Below are 10,000 nucleotides of genomic sequence, written 5' to 3'. Positions count from 1 at the left end.
ACAGACTGCACAGTGACTGCACACACACTGTTACACACTACACCCAGTAACAGTGCGTTGTTTTCAGCAACCTCTCCAAAAACACGTGAGGAGCTGAGCATCCTGCATTTAACCGCTACCTTTTGTACATTTTGTCCGTTTCACGGAAACGGAGGTCACCCCGGAGGAGAGCTGACTCGATTCCTTTCTCCGTGTTTCTCTCCAGGCTCTTCAAGCAGCAAGGCAATTACTCTTACAGCAGCAGAGCAGCGGCCTGAAGTCTCCAAAGAACAACGACAAACAGCATCCGCTGCAGGTGGGCAGCACGGCGCTAATCTCTTAAGTCCATACATAATACATGGCTCTCCGAGAGCCCTTTCCTCTGCTCTGCGAGCATGTTTGGTTTGCCATTGTAATTTTGAACCTGCCACTCAGTTGTCATTCACAAGCAGGCGGTGTGAGTGTCGGCGTTCCCGTTTTCTTGAAAAGATCCCCCTCTGCAACAGATTGCAGTTTTAACCTGGGTTTTGGGTTTCTGGTGGCTGGTTCCTCCCTCCCCTGTGTTCCAAGGCAAAATGTCCTCATTATTAATTAGCCTCTCACAGTCCAGACACTACTCTCTGTCCTGGGGTCAGTGTTCGGTTTCTGCCTTGCCATGTCAGTGACCCAGATTCACTGTGTGGAGACACCACTGTCTGTCCTGGGGTCAGTGTACAGTTTGTTCTTCACCATGTCAATGATCCAGATTTCACTGTGTGGAGAGACCTCTCTATGTCCTGGGGTCGGTGTACAGTTTGTACTTCACCATGTCAATGATCCAGATTTCACTGTGTGGAGAGACCTCTCTCTGTCCTGGGGTCAGTGTACAGTTTGTTCTTCACCATGTCAATGATCCAGATTTCACTGTGTGGAGAGACCACTCTCTGTCCTGGGGTCGGTGTACACTTTCTACCTTACCATGTCAGTGACCCAGATTCACTGTGTGGAGAGTACACTCTTTGTCATAGGGTGCTGTCTGTTAGAGCCAGTGTCTAACGTGTGGCGTATTGATGTTTGTCTTTGTAGTTGTACAGTATTTGTTTTTGTTTCAGACACGTTCCTACCTGTACATACGTGTTACATAAGGCGTGCTCAAGACATGGTAATGCCTGTGGCACATGAGTGTTCTGTGAAACATTGTGTTCTTTTTCAGTTCGGAATGTAGGCATACTTCTCTGAGAGCTGTGTTTATGTAATGGGAGTTACAATGGGAGACAGGGAGAAGGGCCTAGCGCAACCAGAACCGCCAAGCTTGTTATCGGGCCATTCACTGGAACAGTATGTACATTTGTTGACACGAGTCACACCAAACCAGTTTTTGTGTTCTCTCTGTAAGGGTGGGGGAGTTAAATGATGCCCTGAATTGTTTTGAGAATAAGTATAATTCATGGAATGTAATTGTGAGTGATCCTGTATTGTGTGAATTCCTCTGAAGAGCAAGAGAATAGTTATTAGAAAGATGAGTCTATGACAGAATTCTGTATTGAATTTGCTCGTTTTAGCTGGCTGTCAGTTTGTCTTATCAAGTATAATTTGTCTTATTGATTTTTCATACAATGGCGTCTTTATTTGGTTGTCAGTGGTTTGGATAAGGTTGGAGTCATAGTGCATTTAATGTTTTCTTTTCATGACCTGTTATACAGCTGATTTCCTGTCTTTATGAGAAAAAAAAAAACTTTTTTTTTTCTGTGAAGACATTGTGTGGTGCTTCAAATTATGTCAGCAATTAACATATTTCAGCTTTTATTTTTAGGTTTAAATTGCAGTGTGAGAAGACTCTCTCCTCTCAGCTAATAAGTGCTATCAAGGAGCAGTGGGTTTCCTCATTAGTACTGTGTGCATTTAATTACAGAAGGGAAAATTGGAGTTAACCTCGTAGTTAATATTTTCACAGAGTATTACAGTGCCGACACCTTCAATTGGAGTCACACCCCTGTGTACCTAATTATGTGCGGGAGCAAGACAGCGTTCATGAGGGCACCTGCTTGCTTTCCTCTAGATCTTTTTTGATTTGTGTTTTCTGCATTCATAGATTAGGTGTTTAGAAATGGAGTATTGGTAACAGGCATGCTGTTGTCATCTGAAAGCTTTAGCTTTCATATGTGTTGCATCCACACAGCGAAGATGTTAAATTGCTGTCTGTTCAGTGCTAACAGTTGTTCAGATGTGTATTGTCTGTCAACCGTCATTCGGTTCTTATTTTCTTCCAGTGTGGGGTGACAGGGACAGCTTAATGTAGTCTTCAGAAGCTGAACATGCGTTTGCTTAGGTGGTAGAATATGTCTGAATCAAGTGTAGATATACCTCCGTGAGGACAGTCTTCAGTAAAGATTATACCCAGAATCCTATGCACAGCACATGAGAAAAGCTTCAGGTAATTGCAGCCTGTGATTGGCCCTCTGGCTCTAATGACACCTGAGGATGGTAAATATTGAATATTTACATTTGCTCAGTGTGTCCGTGCTTGTGTTACCAAGATGCAGCCATCTGAAAAGGGGTGGGTGAGAGCTATATGCATCTGTGGATCTGCTCCTTATTAATGTCGTTTTTATGTTTCTTTTACATAAGTAATTCTTAAAATATCTCACATGGGTTCAGGTTAAAGTACCAGATAATGTGGTAGTCGTGCCATTGTAATTTATTCTGGGGTCTCAGTTCTACGGTTAGGTTGATCCATTTATTCCAAAGTGTTTAATATCTTGAACAAACATATTTAACAGTAAGTCATCTGGCTTGAAAAAAAAGGAGGTAGTTACCTTTAATGAAAAACCTGTGCTTTATAGTATAGTCTCTGAGTGAGTGTTTTATTGCTGTTGTTCTAAAGACACCCTGGTCAGATAGAAAATTCTAGTTTCCCTGGCCGTACCCTGCTCTCCTGAGCTTTGGTCAGGGCAGGACTTTATGTTCTTTACCTTGTATTATATAATTGTGGACAGCTTGTTCAGTTTCCATGCCCAGCTTATTCAGCCCAACTTTGATCTAAAAACTGCTTTTTAATGAAGGTGATTATTTGGATCTTATTAATTCTGTTCTTCTTAGAGAAGATGAGAGAAACCAGCAGCAGGCCTGAGATAGCACGGACGTTCCAGACAGCGATAAATCTAAATTATTTTGTTGCCGGAGAGGAAAGGAAATTAGCCACTGATCACGCTACGTAAATTACGCAGTACACAAGCATCTAAGTGCCTCAGCTTGCAGCTTTAATTATGTGGAGAATTAGCATCTAAAGGTTTTCACGTGACTAATTCCGCCTCCTGGTTCATCACGGTGTTGCCTGCTCAAGCTGCTTTCCACATTTGCGTAATGTGACAGGTCTATTATTACACAATAAGCCCACGGGAGCACTCAATAAACACCTATTTCTCCCCTGTAAATCCCTCCGCCATCACACTCTGCTTACATGGATTTCCCCAGGCACACAACAGCCGCGTCTCCTGTTACTCATTCATTGTGGCAGCGGCTGCAACACATTTATACTCTGACATTTCAAACACAAATACAAGAAAAAGCAAAACAACGGAGGAATCTGAGGCCGTGCAGAACGGCGTAGCTGGGAGCTGCTACATGAGGGCGATTTTAGGCCATAGTGGCCGCATGCTAGCAGCATTACAAGCTGAAATCCTCCCTGAATCGGTCACGCACACTAGCTGATAGCTTCAGGGACTTTAATGTTAACCATGAATACATGAATTTCAAAAGCTGCATGTTCTGTTGTAATTTTCTTTAGGTCGCTGCTCCTTTGTGCTGGGAATGGAGGGGGGGCGGGGGGGTACTGTATGTGTCAACGTAGACTTTGAAAACAGACTTCAACAGAAGAACAGGAAAGACAGGAGGAAGCAGGAAGTGCAAGTAACGCATTTAGTAGAAATTTATTGCCGCTCACTGTAACATGTATATTGGCTATAATCTGTCCAGTTCAGTCACCGGGACAATAATGGTTTATTGTGGAGCTACTACACAGGGCTGCTAAAACTGTCAGCTTGCTGTCAGAAATTCCTTATTGAGGCATAAATATTATTGTCACAGTTGTGAAACAGTTAGATCTACATATTTCTTCATAGTTGTATCACAGAAATCAGTGCTTGGTGCTTGCTGTGCTCCATTATCTCAGAATCCCAGCAATAAAGAGAAAGATGTGTAATAGGACAACGCACTCACTAGTATGTAGATTTAATACACAGCAGCCTGAGACACACACGCTTGCATTTCCCCCGGTCTGAGAGTGCGTTGTGATGGGCAGAATAACAGGGGTGTAATGAAACTGTGTAAACATTAAGACTGCCAAGACTGGTTTCTCAGGTTGCGTGTCTGTGAATCAGTCTGATGTGTCTGTCTCTTAGATTTGACCAGGGAGCAGAGAAGCAAATTGAAAGCACCGTGTTTTCTTTAATGTGCCATTACCCCACACCCTGGATGAACTCAGCAGAGGAGCTCCATGTAGCTGAGAATAGCCTTTAATTGCACCCAGCTTAGGCCTGCATTGTCAGCTGGGGTCCCCTTGTAGGTTCACTCACAAACCTGGAAAATGACACGCGCTGCGTCTCAGTTGCTTCAGTGTAGCTGTTGAATTTTAGCCGTAGGGCACCAAGCATTTTACAGTGCATGTGAACGGTTTGCCCAGTCACTACCTGAACAATATGATCGGTTTGACTGATTTGTATACTGTGTGCATTTCATTTTGTGTTCCGAATTGATCCTTGTCCTTGGTGTTGTCATGTTCTGATTAAACATACATATTTATTGTAATATATTAACGCTGCTTCCTTTTACTGGTGATGCAATATGAAAAATAATATGCATATTAGGATGTTTATTATTTATAAACAGTGCTTTAGTTTGGCACACAGTTCATAGACAGCTGCTGGCCAGTTAATATTCTGTGGGTGTTTGTGTCCAATAATTCCCGTATCCTTCCAGTAAAAATCAAAAGATGCATGTAATTATCCCGTTAATTGAACAGTTTCATTGCAACCTTGTCATTTCACCTGACAATAGAGGAGAAATTATCTGTGCTGGATGCAGGTCCTTTATTAAAGATTTCTTCCAGGCAGTTTTATTGTGATGATCTTATGTTTAAAAAAATGCAGGCTTCAGTCTAATCATAGCAGTTACACTTTGAGTGACAAACGAGTGTTAGATTCTTTGTCTCTTACACAACATTCAGGAAATGGCAAACTGGTGGTGATGTGTGAGAAGTGAGAGTTTGCTTAAATGAATTCCTTGAAGGGAGGAGGACAAAGTGCATTGTGGGCAGACTCTAGTGACCTTAGCTGTTTATGTAATCTTAAACTTTGCTTCATCCACATACCTCTTTGAAAAAGTGAGGAGTACACTTGGAAGTTTCTCTTTGAAAAAGCTTTTTTTTTTTGCTAGGCCAAAAATGTTTCTCCCAGCAGGAGATGATGTGGAAAAATGCTGTGAAATTATTCCACATACAGTACACCATCACGATTCGATCTTGTTTGCATTTTCACAAACAAACATACTCTACCCCTGTAATACAAAGCTTTAAATTATTAGTATTGCTATTATTTGCAGACAGCAAGCAGGAATAAACACAATTTTATATAATTTCAGGGTTGCAAAAGTTTTCTTTGTAGTTTTGGTTTGTTTGTGTATTCGTGGATCAAAGCAGAGAGATCTTCTGTCTACTTCCTTTGCGCTCGGAGTGCAGCTTATGAGAGTGCCCTTCTCTACCACATAAGCGATGAATGATTCACCCATAACAAGCCATATTAGCCTTCAAAGCATGGAGAGGTCCAGTTAGCTGTCCTGACCCATTTAAGCCATTAACCTTTTATCAGAATGTTGATATTTCCTGAAGTCTTAGTTGAAACTGAGTACACTCCCTTCTTCTTTGTTCCCGTTTTCCTTCATATCCCAGAATGCAATGTGACTCCGGTCATGACCCCTAAAAGCTTGGGCACAAGGTTATCCCAGTGGGAAAATGGACCCAGTTCTAATTCCACACAGTAGGACATAAACCAGCTCACCACACTAGCAGTAGACTACACATCCACCTTAGATAAGCATTTGGACAATGCTTGTGCGCTTAAGTGATGCAAAATTTTATTTCCAAAAGAATATGTAAGAACAGTGAGGTTTATAAATGTCAGTTGTAGTAAAATCTATAGAGAGAGGAGGAGGTGAAGGACTGTATTACAGGCTTTTTGAGATGGGTAGATGACCACTAGGTTAGGAAAATGCAAAAGGATTTCAATGATGCGTTATTGACTCCTTATATGGCTTTTGCTTGTGTTGTACTCTGCCTCACTTGTAAGTGACTTTTGGAAAACGAGTCTGCCAAATGAATAAATGTAATGTTAATGCATATTTTAGTCGTAATTCAAATAGATAACCATTTTATGTATTGTATTCTTATCTTGTACATTTCTTTGTCAGCTGAGTATAACCAAAAGCGTTTTACATCCACACGCATTCGTGTGTTCCTCTTGGTAGCATGCAATACTATGATCATTATAGAATCATGGGAAGCATAAACAGGGTCTTCTGTGTTTAAAAAGAAAAAAAAACGGTAGTAAATTGTGCTTGGATAGCCTGATATTCATTGCTGTTGTAAAATCACCGGAAAACAAGCGGTTCCTCTGTGTGTAATAGCTACAGGACAGGACTGGTGCATTTCCAGGTCAGACAAGGTTTGTCATTGTGATGCGAGAGGGACTGAACCCCAGCCCCAAGGCAGGCGTGAGGAAAGATCCAGAGGTTTGATGTGGCAGCAACAAATTTACCTATGGACAGAAGATACGTGGAAGCAATAAGAGAATTACGCCAGCCTCGCGCACTCTATCTGATTAGTGTGGCCACAGTGTTAATTGGGTCCTAACCACTTGATCTGATAGGCACTGTGAGGCAGTGGGAAATTCCCCCAAGCTGTGAGCTGTAATTCACCGAGCCGCTGCAAGCTCCTGTGTCACACAATGAGGCTCCACCTCGTACCGCCTTCCTTCCTTGGCACCGAACAGAGCTGCCAGAGGGCAACAGCACAGCAATGCTGACTGTGAGCAGCAGCGCCGCATTAGCGGCTAACGTGGTTTAGGATATTTAATAAAAACCGGTACTGTGCCCACTCACAATCCCACAATCCTTGAAGCAGCCATTTCACTTTAGCTACACTTAGGTTATGAGTTTAGTTGCTGAACATGTGTTCAGAGTCCCCATTCTCACTGACTTGTATCCTCTTTGTCAGCAGGTAAACTGACTTGATTTCCTGCATTTCAGAGATTTGAGTTCCCATTGTATAGACAGGAAATCCAACCCTGTGTGTCCTAGAGCCTGCCTTAACCGTCGTCATGCATCGTTTCTGAAAGCTCAGCACTCTGTTCGAATGCTGCCTGTCCTGCTTTGTATCTGATGGTCCTACGCAGAGTGAAGGGTCTGCCTCAGCTTCACTGGTCCATCAGTCCTCTAACAGTGAGAGGTGGAGCTGCAAGCCTCCTGCTCCTGTGTGGTTGGGTCCCTCTAACCCTGCACTGCTGAGGCACAAAGGAGCAACCCTTTCTGTACGGCACCTGGCTCTGGCCATGACCAACAGCAGATTGAATTTCCCATTCCTCTGATCTACGGCTGTCTGACAGGAGACACACAAGGTCTGAACAGGCATCCAGGAAAGAACAGTGGTCGTCCTGCAGCCCCCCTATAACACAGTCCAGGGCTCCTCATCAATAAGACCTGTGCCACCGTGGCTATTAATTGGTGTGTAGATTAGCAGCGTCAGCTAAAAGAGCCTGTCGGGGGTCCAGGGGGCAGGCTCCGTCGAGGGCCAAAGTGGGCACGATGCCCAGGGGAAGTCTGGGATTGAGACGAATTAGCAAGGTGGCGGAGGAATCCCATTCTCACTCCCAGCGAAATCGTCTTACACCTTAATTAACACCAGAGCCCTCTGCCAGGCGCTGGAAATAATTACCACCTCTTCCCCTCCCCATCACTCCCTTTATTTATCCGCTACAGTGTCCGCGCCAGCCAAACGCGGTCCTCACCCCTGGCCGGATGCCGACTGTTTACGCCACACCTTTCCCCCAAAACTTCGCCTCTAATTCAATTCTCCGGGATTTCCCCTTCCTGTTCCAGCACCTGGAGCCTTTTGGCTTGGGAGCTGGAAGTAGTGAAAATGTGCGACACGCTGAATTTTGTTGGATGTCATAAGTGGCGATGTAGTTAAACGCAACACTGTTGGGCCTCGCTTTGGAAAGCTGGTGTTGTGTGACGTGTTAATTATCTGAACACCAGGTTTATACAAAAACGAAAGAGTCCGGAAACTTGTCTCTTTGTAAGCTCTGTTCACAGCCCTTCAACCTGCTGTGTTTGAAGCCGATCTCTGTCAGCCGAGAGAGGATGTTCTCTGGTGTGGCGTTCGGCTCCTGCGAGAGAGAGCCCATGTTTTCTCATCAGGATCCAATTTAAAGGTCTTCCTTTTAGGCTCCAGCTTCGGAGTGGCATGGCAGTGAGAACACCGGCCGCTCTCTTCCTCACATAAAGTAAATAAGCCATGGGCGTGGGTTATTGAGCTCATTTTAATACAAATGCCAGACGTTATTGCTTATTAAAATAGCTTTCTCGCTGTGAACCTGCTTTGTTCTCTCGGAAATGTGCAAACAGTAGAAAATGAGGAAGGAGAAAAAAAAACTCTTCCTGTAATTAATGTCCCCGGTGTTCTCTGCCTGAACTGAGGGGGGGTTTAAAAAGAAATAAAACAAGTAGCATTGTGTTGTGTAATAAAGGAGTCGGTAACATGCGCTTGTCAGAGAGATCAGAGACATGATTATTTTGTGGGGTACCCGGGGAAGATTAGCGGTGTGTGCAAAGCACTTTTCATTGACTGGATGTTTACTGCCCAGCCGATCCATAAATGCTTATTAATGCCGTCTCTGCTCAGAGCGACCGTTTCAAATCAACCTCCTTTTTCTCTCCATCCCTCCGACCTGTCTGTCAGCCCGCGCGGGGTCTGCCGCAATGGAGGTGTTATATTCCGGCAATTACCATGTCATATACTTGAAAATGTAAATGAATGTGTGTGTAAAATTAAATTTATGGGCTGTCACTGAAGAAGAAGAACCAGGAGTGCAATTACTTATGTGCTTTCATCTCTGGGGGCTCTGGTGCGTCGAGCAGAAAAGCATGCCGTTAAATGGTGGAAATTAGCATTGTGCAGCTCTCAGAAATGAATAGACTGCTGTCTCTCCCTGCCTTCTCCGGCTTTTTGTTTGGAAGAGAAATGAAATAAAGATGATTATCATCCATCATTCCGCTAAAAAGCTAATGAAAGCATGAAAGATGCTTCCTTCCTACATTTGGAATTCCTGTCAGGGGAGACCACTGTTTGTTGAAATAAATATTGCTCCCATCCTTTCTAAAGTCATATGCATGTTGTTTTTCTTCTTTTTTAAAAAATGTGATATGTTTGTCCCCTAAAAGCACCCCTAGCACAAGAGCAGTTTGTAGAGTGCAGAAAAGGAATTCAGTGATGTACAGCAACAAGCACATCTTTTGTAATTAGAAGGTTGAAGATGCACACATATGCTCTGCTTGGGCATTAGTGAAAAAACCTTCCAGTGATAATGTTCTTATTGTAGGACTCCTTCTGCTTTAAACATCCCAGCTTGTTTTCTCCTCTGTCTCTCTGCTCTTTTTAAATGTAACACAAAGCTAGGTGAATCAGGGAGGATGGCTACAGTTCATGCAGTTGTGTCTTAAGACTTAATGACATTGAAGAGCACACATTTGCATAATTGCATTCAGATGTATGTTTTCTGTGTGCTTTTAAAAGACGGGTTAATAGGGTAGTTAAGGAATCTTTCCAAAGGAGAGAGCAAGGTGGTGGTACCCTTTTTGTTTGGAGTTTTGAGTAGTCTAATGAACAGTGGTGCAGGTTGGTTTGAATATGAATGCGCCGCTGGGACAGTTTGACCTTCATCTGTGATTTGAGTTCATCAGGATTAGTCAAGCTAGGTGATCAAGACCGCTA

General features: G+C 43.3%; 1 protein-coding gene across 1 annotated transcript in view; it reads left to right on the top strand.

Annotated features, from left to right (window-relative positions):
- LOC118771755 (forkhead box protein P2-like) overlaps window positions 1–10,000 on the top strand; it is a 115,873-nt gene that overhangs the window by 74,765 nt on the left and 31,108 nt on the right. The window contains exon 5 of the mRNA XM_036519771.1: window positions 206–295. Within this exon, the coding sequence (XP_036375664.1) occupies window positions 206–295 (90 nt within the window). The remainder of the gene's footprint in view (window positions 1–205; window positions 296–10,000) is intronic.

This window comes from Megalops cyprinoides, chromosome 25 (assembly GCF_013368585.1).
Source record: "Megalops cyprinoides isolate fMegCyp1 chromosome 25, fMegCyp1.pri, whole genome shotgun sequence".
Classification (NCBI taxonomy): domain Eukaryota; kingdom Metazoa; phylum Chordata; class Actinopteri; order Elopiformes; family Megalopidae; genus Megalops; species Megalops cyprinoides.
Note: the sequence above shows the minus strand (reverse complement) of the source record. Positions and strands in the feature narration are given on the sequence as shown.